An 18,620-nucleotide genomic window follows, 5' to 3' on the forward strand; every position below is an offset into this window, starting at 1 on the left:
CCGAAGGAATTACTCACTTGATCAGATCCACAAGTAAAAAACTTCCAGGCAACACTCCTGTATACACTTATTACGATAAAAGTCCATAATATTACCCAAGGCAAAACTGCTGTCATTTGAATCAAGGCATACAACACAACTTCTCAATCTCTGTTTCACTCTGCTGTGGCGATCCAAGAAACGTCAGTCCAAGACAGTTTTTTTTTACAGCCAAAAGACTTTCCTGGCTTGACTGGATGGCTGATTGAAACTGCATCTTATCCCAGCCGAGAATTGTTCCCACACAGCCAATACAAAATCAACTCAACATCACTCCATGCATATTTTTTACCCCTTCTGTCTTTAATTTCATTGAACTTAGCTTATAAGAACATTGCATATCCTTCCTATTGCACTCACTTCTGGGATGAAACAGAATTTAATAACATTCCCTCGGTTTATTTCTGAAGCCTTTGTAAACTCTAAAAGCCTATTATTTTGCTTCGAAATTTAACAGCTGTAAACAAAAGTCCCTATTTGCCTCCTCATGCAACTTCCTGAACTTTACTTATTTACTTATAAAATCACTTGTCCATAGCTTAATTACAAATGCGTGCAGTTAGCACCTTCACTCATTTCATCCCTTAACTCTTCAAGGCAAATGATCTCCATTAACCTCACCCTACACATACACAACATGCTGTACAGAATAACATAATATTCCCCAAAAATATTCAAAAAAAACATCCATCTTCACAATCATATAAACATAATTTGTCAAGGATTTTTAAATTTTAAGTCACAGCAAAAAAATAATTTTGCTTTGACTCTCGATGCTCCTTGCTCATTTAATCTAGTCTTTCTTTTCCCCTCTCTTTTATTTTTGTATCTGTTTTGACACTAATTTAGCCACTCTAAATCACCCTCCTACTGTGTAATTTTCTTTATCTTCTCAATTCTTAAATCTTAATGGTTAAGAAATACAGTGTTGGTCTCTTAAGGTTTCAGATGACCCATGATCAATCTGCATTTACAAAAACTTATAGGGCAAACAATTTGAGCTAAAGGGTGAGGGGGGTAACTAACAATTGGAACACCTCGAGATGCCCTACATCAGCAAATTCTAGGCTATTTTCTAATAACTAAATGTAGAAATGTAAATGATAGTAACTAGGAACTAAACCACATCTGTTCAAGGTGCATCAGATGAATCAGAATGAACTTTTTCACCTCAGTTTATAATAATGTAAGACAGGGTTAAATACCATTTCCAATGTGTGGTAATGGTGACAATCTAAAGAAGGTCTAGTTTCTGGCATCAAATACCAGCAAAATAATCTAGGTAATGCTTTTTACATCCTCTGACTATCCCAAAAATCTTGATCTAAAAGTTGTAGTTGCCTATTGGTGGGGAAATGCACAACATGCTGTACAGACTAACATAATATTCCCCAAAAATATTTTTTAAAAGTGACATCCATCTTCCACCATTTTGTTCTCACAGCAAGGCTGCACAAACAAGTTTACCACTTTTATGTTAATTGAGGAATAAATGCTGCTCAAACATAGCCCTCTTGCTGTGTTTAGCTTGTGCAGTTGGGCCTTCCTGAATGGAGAAGGTCTACCCTTAACATCTTACCTAAAAGATAACAAACGAAGCACAGATCATTTTGTGAAAACTTTTGCAGGCACTGGGCAAAAGTTCAGGACAGCATGGTAGCACAAGTGGATAGCACTGTGGCTTCACAGCGCCAGGGTCCCAGGTTCGATTCCCCGCTGGGTCACTGTCTGTGCGGAGTCTGCACATTCTCCCCGTGTCTGCGTGGGTTTCCTCCGGGTTCTCCGGTTTCCTCCCACAGTCCAAAGACGTGTAGGTTTGGTGGATTGGCTATGCTAAATTGCCCTTAGTGTCCAAAAAAAGGTAAGGAGGGATGATTGGGTTACGGGGATAGGATGGAAGTGAGGGCTTAATGTGGGTTGGTGCAGACTCGATGGGCCGAATGGCATCCTTCTGCACTGTATGTTCTATGCGTTAATGATGAGTTAGTGTAATGACAGCTTTCAGCATGGGAGGGCATATTGCTCATCTATTCTGACGATTTATCCCAATCAAAATTAGAAATTCTTTCTAACGTATTTGAGTGGGGAAGATTGAGAAATGTTCTATTTTTGAGTATTCTGATTTCATCCATCTTTAATACTTTGGATAATAAGCATCACACAGAATTGAGTGAAGTGGGTAGGAGTATTATATTTTATCATCTGTTCTGTTTTAAATGCCTTCTAATTAATTCTAACGTTGTAGAGTTTAGGATTGCATTAGGATAATTGTGTTATAACAGTTCAGCTGTTAAACCAGCTGAACTGACCAGGGTGAATTGCTTGGGTTTAAATTGCAACTCTTCCCTCAATCTCTTTCTCCTCCACACCACACTCTCCACCTCAAAACTGATCAATGATAAAAAAATGAGAATGTCTCGTATTCCATTTTGCTAATTGTCTTTAATTAAACCGACCTAGCCTGCAGTGACAGCAGTAGTTTTACAACTGTTCTGTACTCCATGATAGGGGGACATGCCAGGCTTCCCACTCCTTCTGTCGAACAGCCTGCTGATATTAATTGTTGAAACCTCATAAAGAACGTGTGTTTGAGTGTGCAGGTGGAGCCAAAGGTCTATATGAGCAACCCCGACACTTCAAGGGACTAGTAGCGATGAAAAAAGGAAGAAAAATATAAGCATCTTGAGGTCCCACAAACTAACATAGGTGTTCATGGCTGCCGATTCTTGCTGAACTTAACAGTTTTACCTTCAGAATGTGCATTGTAAGCCAACAATGCTAGTGTAGCCTTTGCATGTTATTCAAGCCTCTATCACATGAACTGCAGCAATTCAAGAAGGCAGCTCGCCATCAGCTTCTCTGGGGCAATTAGGGATGGGCAATAAATGTTGGTTTAGCCAACGCCGCCCATATTCCATCAACAAATGTAAAACAAAAAGCTGCTTTTGTGAATTGCATACGGTCTGCACAGAAATTAACTGAATGGAAATGAAAACCCCACAGAAGATGTTGCTCTTTTAAGTACTTGTAAAATGGATTTGGATTGTGCGATCAATCAATTTTTGTTTTGTAATTCTGTCCACCAGCGTAGCAGGTGCATCTGTGAGAAACCACTGGCATGCCGTGATCCTATTGAATTTCATCATCAGTATTTATGTGAATTCTCTGTATCAAAACTCTGTTAAATTATGTTTATGCAAATGGAGCTTATTTCTTTGGTGTCCAAAATAAGGAAGTCAAGGGCTCTAGTTTTGCTCACAAGTCTGCTTGGTTTAACTTAGTGTCTTTTTAAATTGCATTTCTCAAATTCCAAATATTTCGCCAGTAACTAGTCTTGGTGCAGAAATAAGTTAAATTAATCAATGTGTTTTCTCTCGATGTTGTCCGCTGTCACTAAATAATTATTCTTTAGCTGAGCAATCTCACTGTGCTTTAATTTAATCTCTCAGCACATTGTATTTATTTCACAGGTTAAAAATGTAGATTTAAATGTGAAAGAAATGATGAAAACGTGGACACAGCAGACAGGGTTCCCCGTGGTCACAGTTACATTAGACACAACTGCTAATAAGATTCATCTCCATCAAGAGCGTTTCCTCAGGATCTCCATTTCACAAGATCCATCATCCTCACCTGATTCAAGGTACAAGTGGTACAATTCCTGAAAGTAATTTTACAGTAAATACCGAAGGTTCAAAATTTGTCTCCTGCCCTTGAGTTCCTCCTGTGACAAAATTTAGTAAAGTAAAGAAATGCACAACACTATTCTTTATACTCCTGGACTTGGGCTTGAATGAGATCATTTTGGCTCAGTGAGAAGATTTTTGTTGGCTGTAATTGAACAGAAATTTGATCATTTGACCCATGTTAAAAGCTGGTATGGGAAAATGGAAAAATCTGCACTGCTGTAGGTTGCTAAATCTACTTGGACATATTCAGGGAAGTTTGATAATATGGTGATTACCTGCTGTTTGCACAAATTCATTTAATTTATCTAATCATGGTTGAGTTCCCTATAGTCAAGTGCATTTGATCCTCGTGACTCAATATTGTTTTTTTTAATTTACTGTATAAAAGAATAGTTTGACTGCAGTTGGAGTACTGTGTACAGTTCTAGCTATCGCATTACAGAAAGAATGTGATTAAAATAGAGAGGGTACAGAGGAGATTTTAATAATGAGGAAAGATTGAATAAGCTGAGGTTGTTTTCTTTGGAACAGAGACAGAGAGGAAATTTGATTGAGGCGTATAAAGTTACGAGGGCCTTAGATGGAGAAGGCAATAACCAGGGGATGCAGGTAGAAGGATTAAAGGAGAGCTGAGGAGCAATTTTCTTTTTCAGCCCGAGGGTGATTGGAATCTGGAACCCTCTGTCTGAAAGGATGGTAGAGCATAAACACTCAGCATTTTTCATTTATTTGGATATTTACTTGAAGTGATGTAACCTACAGGGTTGCAGACCAAGAGGTGGAAGGTAGATGACCCTGGATAACTTTATTTCTGCCAACACAAATGAGATGGGCCAAATGGCTTCCTTCTGTTCTATAAGTCTTTGTGTCTACTCGCTGATAGTTAACTTAATATTAGAAAGTGTCCTGAGAATTCCTTTAAATAGATTGCTACCATCCCCCAAGAATTTCAGTTTCTGCTTCCACTATTGAGAAATCAAAGTTTGTCCATTCTTTCTAACAGCAAATAAAAGCAGAAAATAACACTTAACAGGCTAGACAGCATCTATAGTCCAAAATAGTTGGTAACTCTGCCACATCAGTATAGGCACTGGGAGCTGAACAGTGGAAATTTAAACGCCACTTTACACTTATAATATGAAATGGTGGGAGAAAGGTTTATCCGGAAAAGTGGAAAGGAATACTCCAGGGGTGAGGTCCAGCCGTTTCAGTCCATAAATGAACAGATATCCTATACAACCTATTCATAATTTACAAAAACCGAAGATAATGGGCTCGATTCAGCAGACTTGAGTTAAAATCCGCTGAACGATGTGTTGAGTGGGGTGTTTCTCGGCACCTGCAGAACCGACAAACACTGCTATTCAACTGCACTTGCCTTTTTTTGGCCTCGGGGAGATTCTGTCTGCTGAGGCTGCACTTGGAGGCATTTCCTGAAGCAATGCCAATCTGGCACCCTCACAATGTCCCTGTCAGCCTGGTACTGCTAAGGTGCTTGGGTGCCAGAGGGAGTGCCAGGGTGCAACCCTGCCCTGTCCCCAACCACTCGGAGGTCTTCCTGGCCCGGCCGTTGCGTCCTGTGCACCGGGTGAATCAGGCGAATGTATATTTAAATAGAATGAGCCATATGGCTCATTTAAATATTCTGATCTGGATCACGCCTAGTGAGGATGAGATCCAGATCGCGATGTCCTTGAGATTCCGTTGAATCTCACGAGACGTTTCAAGGATCCTAAATCTCACAAAAGACCTCACGCAAGATTCAACAGCCTCATCCCGACACCAAGTTAAGCACAACGCGGCAGCTGAATCGTGCCCAATGTCTCTCTAGGGCTGTGTTTCTGCAATGATAGCAGCCTCAATTCTCCCAAGTCTCCTTTTATAACCAAGGCTTGATATTGTTTTGGCTGTCCTTCTCTGTGCTTCCTCTATGGCTTCTATCAAGACTGGATGCTATATTCTCAAATGTAGCAAGGCTTTCTGTGATTCAGTACAATTATTCTTAGCTTTACCTTTCATTTTCCTAACATTATAACCAGAAACCCAATTTGCATTCTCAATGGGCACACCACACCTGCTTGTGGACTTTGAATGATCTAGCAACCATGATCCCAACCTGCTCTGTGAACTTTATTGGTGCCCTTATATTGTTCCCAAAGTGCAAATTCACTTACCCACACCGAAGGGCACCGGCTGACATGTATTATGAAAATATGAACCACAGTTAATATTCTTAGTAAAGGTCTAGATTTTCTGTTCAAGTTAGGTTGACTCTAATGAGATTGAGCAGGTAGCTCTTGGAGAGCTCCTGCTGCTTTCGGGATCACCCCGTCCACTTTCGGGATCACCTGCCAGAGGAGCATACAAGATGTCCACTTGTGTGTCAGTGTGATAGTAATGAGGCATGTATGTCATAATGGCCAGGATTTTCTGGTCCCTCTTGCGGTGGGAATTGTCATTAGTGGGACGGAAAATTTGGTGGCCAGTTGACTCGGGCGGGAACTGGGATTGGAAAATCCCGCCCTATGACACTGGGCACCAGAGACACCCTTTGTCCTTTGTGTTTGCTTTGCTGTGGGGGAATGTTTCTTTTCGCTTCTTGAAAAGTTAATCCCAAAAATTAATTCAAGTACTTTAGCCATCCAGTGCTACAATAATTTTCACGTATAGTGCCTTTAATGTGCATCTTTTGCTGTCGCCTGGAACGTTATCAATGACATTTGACGGAACCACATAAGGCAATACTAGGACAAGATAACTAAAAGCTTGGCAGAGAGATATGAGACTGGATTCTCCGCTGTCGGGATTCTTCGTTGCGCCGGCAGCGCATCCACGCCCGGGGATTTCCTGACGGCGTGGGGCTGCCCATAATGGGAAGACCCATTGGCCGGCTGGTGGGACGGAGAATACCGCTGCCAGCAGGGGCGCGCTGCACCAGAAAACTGGTGCGGCGGGACAGAGAATCCCAACCAGGGTCTAAATATTGTCCTAAAACAGGAGAGAGATGCATACTTAACTCCGGAAATCTGGAGTCAAAGATGCAGCCATATGATGACTAGAACTCTTACAACTACAGATGAGCTCGGATTTGCTGTAGCAGAAAAATCTAGGCCAATATATACACACATTCATTTTGGCATATTTTGTATGATAAAAGAAACAAGAAAGAGTTAACTTTGCATATAAGCTGCAAAGGCATTGATCCAAATTCTAAACTTATTCAAATCTTCTTAAAATCTGCTTGGAGCATATAATTTCCCTAGAACAGGAAGCCTCATTTAGAGTATGGAGATAATAATTACACCTATGCCACAGGAAACTCATATTTCTGAAATCAGGGTAACAGGAGTGTAGATGGAGCATCTCAAGCCTGGCGACCAAAATGCAGTGTCTGAAAACGGGACAATGTTTCCCCCTGCTCCGACCCAACCTGTTCCAGTAACTCTAATGGACATTTCCCCGCTCCAAGTGACTTAGCAAACCTTGACCCCACTCAGCCCACCTCGGAGAAGTTTTGGGAGTTGCTCCATCAGCAGAGTGGCAGATCAAGTATTGATTGGCTGACGTTTCTCATGTTCTGAATGGCTTAGCAAACAGTGACTGCACCAGACCCAGATCGGGCTATTCTGCCCAAACCGAGCCGAACAGGAGCGCCTTCTTCCAGCTGGCCAAGTCAGTTCAAATAGAATACTATACAATCTAGCAATCATAAAAAAACAAAGGATTTTAGTTACAACTACAGGGTAGTTTTTGACATCATTTCAGTGTGATTGATCTTTTCTCTTTTTAGACAGGTGCACTGATGCAGGAAAATAGGGAAGGCATGAAAGAGTTATTAAAACCAATGTGTGAGAGGTGAATTAATATCATCTGCAACATAGCCATTAACCTAACGTGCTTTGCAACTCTTATCATTTGGTTTTTCTTTGTCCCTTCTTGACTGAATTAAGGGGTTCTGATTCTCCCCCCGAAATCAGCACGTTCCAAAATCTGGCATGACTTCAGTCCAAAGGTTGCTGGATATGCGGCACTCTACCCGTATTATTAAGACATTGAGGTGAACTAAAAGTAACCGTTCGTACACATGTCCAGCATTACCATTTCTTTCATTTTAAAAAAATATATTTTTTATTCTCCTTTTTCACATTTTCTCCCAAATTTGCACCCACCAACAACAAACAATAATCAGTAACAAATATATCAATCCCTATATCAATAACAACGATCCCATCCTTCCACCAAACCCCAAACATTGGTCCGCATGTTCACATAAACAAATGACAAAAAGGAATCAGGAATCACCCATAGTCACCATCAACACACACCTCCCCCTTCCCCCCCCAACCCTCCCCCCCCCCCCCCCCCCCCAACCCTCCCCCCCCAACTAATGTTCAATGTTATCCAGTTTTTGAAAGTGCATGATGAATAATGCCTATGAATTGTAGAACCCCTCCATCCTTCCCCTCAGTTCAAACTTAACCTTCTCAAGACTCAAGGATTCCATACCATTTTTTTCATGAATGGACTACAAATGTTTGTTTTGTTCCAGTAGAATAGGTTCAAGAGTCTAAATCATCAGCTTCTGTTATTGTGTTCTTATTGGATCTCTTTCTGAATACACAGTTGACATTAAAAAGGACTTGGATCTCTACTTTTATGAGCGAATAGATGTTACAGAAGAGATTACGTAAGGTTTTGAACTTTGAGGAAGAGTAATGATAATAGTTATTTTTTCAATGGCAGCATGGTAGCACAGTGGTTATTACAGGGCCCCAGGTTCGATTCCCAGCTTGGGTCACTGTCTGCACGGAGTCTGCACGCTTCTCCCCGTGTCTGCGTGGGTTTACTCCGGGTGCTCCGGTTTCCTCCCACGGTCCAAAGATGTGCAGGTTAGGTGGATTGGCCATGATAAATTGCCCTTCGTGTCCAAAAAGGTTAGATGGGGTTACTGGGTTATGGAGATAGGGTGGAGCTGTGGGCTTAGATAGGGTGATCTTTCCATGGGCCAGTGCAGACTCGATGTGCTGAATGGCCTCCTTCTGCACTGTAAATTCTATGATCTATGATCTAAGTGTTCAGTTTCTGTCTCCCCTTAATCTGAATTGCTAACATTAATATGAAAAGCACAAGCTATACAACACCCTAAATATAAATGCCATCTTCTGGAGAAAAAGTGTGGCATGACCTGACTCTCCCCTATCTCAGAATGACCCTTGCCTGCTCCATACTTTACAATCACCACCTCTGAAAGACTACTCAAAAGATCAAGACATGAGAGAACATCATCTTCAAGTTTACAGGCAAAGCTAGGGTGCAAAAACTACCAGCCTTTGTACTTTGACTGTAGCTCTGATCTTATATAACTAATATATTAAGAGTTGACATGGTAATATTGTAAAATAATTGAATATGCTATAATTAACAAGTTCGGATACTTTGAGTAGTGTATGGATATACAAAGTTGTTCATGTTTTCTTTCAGTGTAAAAGGTGAACATTACATAAGAGTGACAATAGTTTCAGGTGCCGCAGCTTAAAACCTGAGGTTGAGTCTTTTGTTTATTTAGCTCTTACTCCAGTCTAATCTTCTTAATCATTTTTAAACAAGGTGAAGCTGATTTAAAGCTCTGATTTGATTTTTCTCAGTTACCTGTGGCACATTCCACTGACGTACATCACCAGTAGTTGCAGCAATTATAGTCAACCCAAGTGTATCAAAACATGGCTCCTTAAGAACAAAACAGGTAATTGTTTTTGACTTCAAGAGATGAAATAATTGTGAGCCTCCATCTTGCAGCTTTGAGTGGGGCTTTGTTCAGTTTTGCTGGTGGTGCTGTGGTTAATAACTATACAGATGTTATGCTGGAATATGAGACTGACTTCAAATTATACTCTCAATTATCTTAGTTGCAGTATCTCATGTTTTTTCCAAAATTAAACATTTTATGCTTCTAGGTAAATCTTTTCCCTTACATTTTGTTTCTTCTTAGAATGTGACTTTTTGTTACCCTATTGGATTGAAAAATAAAGTTTTCAATCTCATGTTTTAATGGTTGCTGACAATTGATTAAAGCTCAGTCTGACTTAATGATGTATCACCAAAGTATTTTTGTTCACTCCTTTGAGTACAACGGAACGTTATTTTATCCATGCTGATCAGGTAATATCCAGCCAAAGGGGATCAGGGATTATGAGGAGAAGGTAGGAGACTGGAGATGAGAAAATATTGGCCATGATTGAATGGCGGAGCAGACTCGATGGGCCGAATGGCCTACTTCTGCTCCTATGTCTTGGTCTTAAAACTGAACACAAGTTATTAAACAATTTGAAAATGAATACAACATTTTGCATTGTCACAAATGTTTTAAGTTATACACCACAGTTATATTCAATAGTTATATTTCTGTTTGTTAATGGGGATAGATATAATTTCTCAATGTGGAGGATGACTATTGTTCAACAATTTACAGTTCAATTCAAATGTATTTAATATTGAATATAATTGAATTAATTATAACATTATGGTATCAGTCACATAATGTTGATTTAGTGATGTCACCCCAGCTCCCTGACGTTTTATTTCCATAGGATTATATTCATTGGAGTTTAGAAGAGTGAGGGGGGATCTCATAGAAACTTATAAAATTCTAACAGGATTAGACAGGGTAGATTCAGAAAGAAGATTCCCAATGGTTTGAGGATAAGGGGTAAACCTTTTAGGACTGAGGTGAGGAGACATTTCTTCACCCAGAGAGTGGTGAATCTGTGGAATTCGCCACCACAGAGGTAGTTGAGGCCAAAACGTTATGTAATTTCAAGAAGGAATTTGTTTATAGCTCTTGAGGCTAAAGGAATCAAGGGATGGGGGGGACGGGGACGGGGGGGGGGAGAGACGGGATTGAGGTATTGAACGTGATGATCAGCCGTGATTATAATGAGTGGTGGAGCAGGCTCGAAAGGCTGAATGGCCTCCTCCTGCTTCTATTTTCTATGTTTCTATATACGTTCACTACAAGAAGCTTACTTGTAACTCTTGATGTTCCTCTAGCTTTTCTACCAGAAAACGCTGATTGTCATGACTGCCCCTAGCCCTTTCCTAAGCCATGAGCTGAATCCAAGTGGTAGTGGATAACTAACAAAGTTTTAAAATTAACAATTCGTCACAGTTTGATACCATTGTGGTGGTACAATGTGCTGAATCTCCAGTAGGTTAAACCCCAGCAGCATGCAGCTCACCACTCATTATTCTGCAGAATTATGAATTGCCAACCTCTACAGTGGGGATTTACAGAGCAGGGACATGAATGTCCCACTGGGATGGAAGTACAGTCAACCCAGAGCTTGTTATTATACCTCCCCAGCGGCCTAAGAACGCTAAAATCAGAGGACAAATTCCCTGCCAGCCCCCCTACGGACACTGAGGAGACCAGAATAATGGGAAGGGCAAGATTTTGTATGAATTATTATAAAATTGACTAGGAGTAAATAAATAGTTTGTGCACAGTCTTGGCATTCTGACCATTTGAGCTGTGCTCATGGTTTATGACACCGGTTTAAACTCCATAATTCTTACATCCTCAAATGCCCATCCCAGCAAATTGATTTATATATTGGTCTCCTTGTTTCTCCCTCCTCTTGCCAACATAAACCCCATCCCACCAAAAATGTTGCAATTTTACTGAGGTACAGTTCTCTTCCAGTCTTCCAATGAGCATTTTCTCTGGCATGAAGGAATTTCACCACAGGGTCTTCCATGGCAAAAGTTGATCTTTTACTTGATGTAAACTTCTATCAAGAGGTTGCTGTATAGTATTCAGTAACAGAAAGCCTAACCGATTTACTTCTCCCTAAACTTCTCCTTCGCACTTGGCCGATTGGGCGGTATGGTAGCACAGTGGTTAGCACTGTTGCTTCACACCGCCAGGGACCTGGCTTCGATTCCTGGCTTGGGTCACCATCTGTGTGGAGTTTGTACGTTCTCCCTGTGTCCAGGTGCTCCGGAGTTTCCTCCTACAGTCCAAAGGTGTGCAGGTTAGGTGGATTGGCCGTGCTAAATTGCCCTTCGTGTCCAAAACGTTTAGGTGGGGGTTACGGGATAGGGTGGAGGTGTGGGCTTAAGTAGGTTGTTCTTTCCAAGGGTCAATGCAGACTTGATGGGCCGAATGGCCTCCTTCTGCAATGTAAATTCTATGATTATAGCATCAAATTACAGCTCAAAATGTAGAAATGAGAGAATAAAAAATGCTGGAAGAGCTCAGGCCAGGCAGCATCTGCGGAGAGAAACAGAGTTAGCATTTCAGGTCAATGACCGTTTACTTGATCTGTAAGAGTTTTTAAGTTAGTGGAAGAAGGAAGGGAGCAGCCAGATGAAGGAGAAGGTCTGGGATGATATTCAGGTGTGATTAAGTAACAAAATATTTCATGATGCACAACCAAAGAGAGAGGTAATGGATATAGTGAAAAAACAAGGTGGCATCCAAAGCGAGGCCTGAATTACTACGTCAAAAAAACACCTGAAATCAACGTGCAGGGGTTAAAAAAAACAAGACAAGACCAATCCAGAAAAAAACCCACATAAAACGAGAAAGAGGTAGAGAACAAGATGGAGGCAGAGGTTATGATCTAAAGTTGTTGAATCAGTGTCAAGTCCCGTTCAAAACAAAGTCCATTTGAGGTTTTGATAGTTTATGTACAGATCGTGTATCCTTGTATACCTGAATGAATTTCATCGGACAGCATTTTTCCTTTGAATATTAAAGTCCAACTTTAGCAGTGAACAAGCAGTTTCTTAGAACTATTTATGTATTTTATTTTCCATTAGACATCATTTATCTTAAAGAACAAAATGTGACCTGGGTGAAGTTTAACATGAACATGAATGGATATTACATCGTACATTATGAAGGGAATGCCTCAAAGGAATTATTTGGATTATTACAAACTAATCATTTAGCTTTCAGTGACCATGACCGAGCTGGCTTCATCAATAATGCCTTTGTGCTTGCAAGGTATTTAGAATTTTTGTTTACATTTAGTACATCGTATATATCTTAGTTCTGTTTTAAATTGTTAATCAACATCACTGCTGTTTCAGTCAATTCTTGTTGAGCAACTAATTATGAACACTTGATAATAGAATATTCAAGGTGAAGAAGGACGTGAATATGTATCGTAATATTTCTTCTCTCCGTCAGAAGTTTAGGTCTCAGTCAGATTTTCTTGTTCATTGGTTACATTTGTTTTTCAGCATTTGATTGTCTAGTTAATCTACCTCTTTGATTATTTTGTACTTGGTTAAATAATTATCTTATTGGGTTTAAGGTCTTCCCATTATGTTCCTCTCCCTATCGTCCCTGCCAAAGCTAACAAAAATAAACACAACCTCATTTCAGCAGGAAGTGTCCTAATGCTACAGTCAACATAGCATTTTAGCTCCACACCAAACTCTGGTTTGAAGAAAGCTTTTGAAGGTGATTTAAATAAGAACAAAAGTAGGATTAGGAGTAGGGCATACGCCCTGTTAGGCCTGATCTGTCATTCAATACGATCTTGACTGATCATCTGTTTCAGCTTCACTTTCTCACCAGTTTCCAGATCCATTAATTCCTTGAGAGACCAAAAATCTATTTATTGCAGCGTTAAATCTATTCAGTGACGCAGCATCTGCAATGTTGCACTTAGGGTAAATAATTCCAATGAATCACAACCTTTTGTGTGAGAAGATTTCTCTTTATCTCAATTGTAAATAATTGGCCCTTATCCTGGGACTGTGTTCTAGATTACCAGCCAGCAGAAACCACCTCTCAGTGTCTACCCTATCAAGCTCCTTCAGAATCTTGTTTAAATAAGATCATCCCTAATTCTTTCAAACACCTGAGAGTATAGGACCAATTTACAGGCCTCTCATCATAGGACAACTCACTTATCACAGGAATACGCCTATTGAATCTTCATTGTACCCCCTCAAAGTCTTTCTTAAACATGGACATAAAAACTGCACTCTAGGTGGGGGTCTCACCATTGCCCTGTAAAATTGTGCAACAATGCTTATCTTATTCTTGTACTCCAATCCTCTTGCAATTAGAACATAACATAAGAATTTTTATGGACTCGGCTCCACTTTCCCGCCCAAACATCATAACCCTTTATCGCTTTAGTCTTCAAAAAACTATCTATCTTTATCTTGAAAACATTTAATGAAGGAGCATCAACTGCTTCACTGGGTAGGGAATTCCATAGATTCACAACCCTTTGGGTGAAGAAGTTTCTCCTAAGGTCAGATCTAAATCTACTTCCACTTATTTTGAGGCTATGCCCCCTAGATCTGCTTTCACCGCCAGTGGAAACAACCTCCCCGCATCTATCCTATCTATTACCTTCATAATTTTATATGTTTCTATAAGATCCCCCGCATCCTTCTAAATTCCAACGAGTACAGTCCCAGTCTACTCAACCTTCCTCGTAATCCAACCCCCTCAACTCTGGGATTAACCTAGTGAATCTCCTCTGCACACCCTCCAGCGCAAGTATGTCCGTTCACAGTAAGGAGACCAAAACTGAACACAATACTCCAGGTGTGGCCTCGCTAACACCTTATACAGTTGCAGCATAATCTCCCTAGTCTTAAACTCCATCCCTCTAGCAATGAAGGACAAAACTCAATTTGCCTTCTTAATCACCTGTTGCACCTGTAAACCAACGTTTTGCGACTCATGCACTAGGACACCCAGGCTCTCTGCACAGCAGCATATTTAATATTTTATCATTTAAATAATAATCCCTTTTGCTGTTATTCCTACCAAAATGGATAACCTCACATCTGTCAACATTGTATTCCATCTGCCAGACCCTAGCCCATTCACTTAAACTATCCAAATCTGCACACTTCCAGTATCCTCTTCACTTTTTGCTTTACCACTCATCTTGGTGTCGTCTGCAAACTTGGACACATTGCACTTGGTCCCCAACTCCAAATCATCTATGTAAATTGTGAACAGATTGAAGGCAACATGCTATTTGCCATCCTAATTGCAGCTGTATCCACATGTTAACTTTGTGTTCATTGTATGAGTACAGCCAAGTCATTATGAGCATCACCATTTTCAAACTTTTATGTCTTTTAAAAAAAAAACTGCTTTTCTGTTCTTATAACCGAAGTGCAGAACCTCACACTTGCCCACATTATATTCCATCTCCCAACTATGCTAGCCTCTAAAATATACGCAGCGGCAGTATTTGAGCTGTTGGCTATAATTGTGAGATCAATTGAGCTGTTGGCTATAAGTGTGAGATCAATTGAGCTGTTGGCTATCGGTGTGAGAACAGTCATTCATCATCCTCACTCGTCTTCCTCTTGCACTTTACACTCTTTCATGGCCAGGCTGTGTGAAAAGAGAAAGGCGCAAGAGTAAGAGTGGGGAATGCAAGAGGTGCTTCGACCACTTGTAGCTTGTAAATCAGTAAAGATTGGAGAATTAAGCAGGAGTGGAATGTAAGAAGGTTAGGAAAGTAGCATCAACTTTGCTTTTAGTCTCTCCACTGGCCATGGCCACTCCAACAAGCACAGCCTCCTTCATGAGGGCCAAATCTGTCCCACTTATTAGCTGCTGCTCCCTGCGGTTCCAAAATATCTTGTCCTTTCAGGCGAGAGAGGGAGTGAGTGAGTGTAGTGCGGTGTGTTTGTGTGGTATGGCTGTCATTGTTGAATAATTAACAGTCTGTGCAAGCTGTGAGAAGTGGATGTGAGACTTGCAGCAATGTTAAATGTGCGAGAGTGAGATGAAGCTGTGATTGTTAGGAGTCCTGATTGTCAGAAATTGTAGATAGGTGATTGATGGAAATGTGTCGCAGTTTGTGATGTTAATGTTGGGATGTGGAATTCAAAGATGAATTCACTGACCTTGACTGCTCATCATTGGACTTCTTTCGGCACTGCACCCAGTCACTCGGGGCCAGACTGCCAGCATCAACCCTGCACAGCTTCCTTTTCGGGTTTTGTTGCCGTGCTTCCTGGCTCCCCTTGATAGAGAACCTTTCTCCTACATCAAGGCCTCCAGTACTGAGTAAGAGAACCTTGGAGTCCACTTTCTGTGTGCTATTCATGCATCTTTTGCAGGTCAAACTGACTTTGAGGATGACATCCAGCACCGACTCCAGCCATATTGCCCCTCCCCTTTTAAGAGGCACAGTCTACCGGTGATAGTCTATCAATTTTGCACTCCCTGCTCATATATACAGCCACTCAATAAACTTACCACTGCCGACACATTATAATTATTTAACTTAGCAGACAGCACAAAATATGTGTGCTGTCTACATCAGAGAAATGTGTGCTAGTTAACAGAGCGTTGTTACCTGCACACCTCTTAGTGTCTAAATGGGTAAAGGAGCAAAGAAATCTGGGGTGCAGATATACCAATTACTATAAGGTGGTGACTAAGGATTGTTTAAAACAAGCAAACAACGCATTAGAGTTTGTTTCTAGAGAGATAGAATTTAAATTTGTATAAAATATTGGTTAGGCCACACTTGGTGTACTATGTTCAGTTCTGGTCTCTATATTATGAAAAAGATATAGAGGCACTGGAGATGGTGCAAAGAAAATGTCTGGAATGGTACCAGAACTGAGAGGTTATAATTACAAGTAAAGATTGGACAGGCTGGGGCTCTTTTAGGTAGAATGAGAAGTTTGAGAGGTGACGTCTTTAAGATGATTGAAGAGTTTGATAGACTAGATGTCTATCTGGAAGATGCTTCCAGTTGAAAGCGCGACCAGAACTAAGAGCTATAAACATAAGATAGTCACTCCATAAATTCAGTGGGGAATTTGAACGATTACAGTCAAAACTTATTTCAGTGAAGTAAAAAAATCAGTTTAAAATTGAAGTTAATGGAATCCATGGCTTTTAAAATAGAGGCACAAACAAGAGAAGCAAGGAAGTTATGCTAAACCTTTCTAAATCAGTGCATAGGTCTCAATTGGATAATTGTGTCCAATTCTGGGCACAACAATTTAGGATGTCAAAGCCTTAAGAAGGATGAAAAGAGGTTTACCAGAATTATATCAGGGATGAGGAATATTATTGTGAAGAAGGTACAGAAATTGGAATTAAACGAGAGGAGATTAAGAGGATATTTGATAGAGATAGTTAGGGTGACGAGTGCTTTCCGTGGAGAAACTGTTTGGACTTGCATATGGATCGGTAACAAAATAATATGGATTTAAGGTAATTGGCAGAGGTGAGATGAGAATGCACTTTGTTAGAATTCAGAACCCACTGTCTGGAAGGGTGATCAAAGTAGTAATTTCGAAGAGGAGGTTAGAGATAATCCTTCTCCTTCTCCCGGCATGTAAGCAGAACCGTAAGCGCGAGAATCTGGTTAAGAAGGTCGTGCGGTGTTGGTCCGAGGCAATGGGAAAGCTCCTACGCGACTGCTTGGAGTCAGTGGACTGGTTCATATTCGAGAACTCAGCGGCCAACCTGGACGAGAATGCCACTACCGTCATAGACTTCATCAGCAAGTGGGTCAAAGCCTACGTGCCAACGAAGGTAGTACGTGCATCCCCTAACCGGAAACCATGGTTTAACAGGGAGACCCACTCCCTACTGCAGTCCAGGTTTGCGGCGTTCAGGTCATGTGACCCTGACCTATACAAGAAATCCAGGTACAACCTCTACAAAGCCATCAGGGATGCCAAGGGACTATACTAGAGTCACAGACTAATGACATGAACTCTCGTCGGTTGAGGCAAGGCTTAAACAATATAACGGGCTAACAGTAAAGCCAAGTAGAATCCCTGGCAACAGTGCACCCCTCCTCGATGAACTCAATGCATTCTATGCTCGTTTCGAGCAAGAAGCCAATGAATCATTGTCAACTGCCCTAACAGTCTCAGACACACCCATACCTACCGTCGCAGCCTCTGAAGTCAGATCGGCCTTCTTGAAAGTGAACCCACTGAAAGCAACCAGTCCTGATGGAGTTCCCGTTCGTGCGCTCAGATCCTGCGCAGACCAACTGGCGGGTGTGTTCGCATACATCTCCAACCTCTCCCTACTCCATTCTGAGGTCTCACCTGCTTCAGGAAGACCACCATCATACCGATGCCAAAGAAGAACCAGGCAACATGCCTCAACGACTACCAACTGAAGGCCCTGACATCTATCATTATGAAGTGCTTCAAGAGGTTAGTCATGAGGCACATCAACTCTATCCTTCCAGATTGCCTTGATCCACTGCAATTCGCCTACAACATAACCGAGAGACGCTATCTCCCTGGCCCTACACTCCTCCCTGGAGCATCTCAATAACAAGAACTCCTACGTCAGAATCCTGTTTATTGACTGCAGGTCCGTCTTAAGCACCATAATCCCAGCCAAACTCCAAAATCTGGGACTCCGCTCCTCACTCTGCAACTGAATCCTCGACTTCCTGACCCATAGGCCACAATCAGTAAGGATAAACAGCGATACCTCCTCCACGATAGTCCACAATTCCAGAGCCCCACAAAGCAGCGTACTTCGCCCCCTACTACTCCCTATAGGCACACACGACTGTGTGGCAAAATTGGGCTCCGACTCATTCTACATGTTTGCTGATAACACGGTCATAGTGGTCGGATCCCAAACAATGATAAGTCAGAATACAAGGGGGAGATAGAGAACTTAGTGGCATGGTGAAATGACCACAATCTTTTCCTCTGTGTCAACAAAACTAAGGAGCTGGTCATTGACATTAGGAAGCAAATTGTCGTACACACCCCTGCATCAATCGTGCCATGGTGGAGATGGTTGACAGTTTCAAATTCCTTGGTGTAAACATCACCAACAATCTGTCCTGGTGTAACCATGTCAATGCTACTACAACCACGTCAACGTTACAACCAAGAAAG

The 18,620-nt window shown here is 41.2% G+C and overlaps 1 protein-coding gene across 1 annotated transcript in view; it reads left to right on the forward strand.

The window, feature by feature from the left end:
• lnpep (leucyl/cystinyl aminopeptidase) overlaps positions 1–18,620 on the forward strand; it is a 185,885-nt gene that overhangs the window by 142,491 nt on the left and 24,774 nt on the right. Inside the window, exons 10-12 of the mRNA XM_072516343.1 lie at positions 3,510–3,682; positions 9,374–9,471; positions 12,549–12,735. Coding sequence (XP_072372444.1) covers positions 3,510–3,682; positions 9,374–9,471; positions 12,549–12,735 — 458 coding nt within the window. The remainder of the gene's footprint in view (positions 1–3,509; positions 3,683–9,373; positions 9,472–12,548; positions 12,736–18,620) is intronic.

This window comes from Scyliorhinus torazame, chromosome 9 (genome assembly GCF_047496885.1).
Source record: "Scyliorhinus torazame isolate Kashiwa2021f chromosome 9, sScyTor2.1, whole genome shotgun sequence".
NCBI classification, from domain to species: Eukaryota; Metazoa; Chordata; class Chondrichthyes; order Carcharhiniformes; family Scyliorhinidae; genus Scyliorhinus; species Scyliorhinus torazame.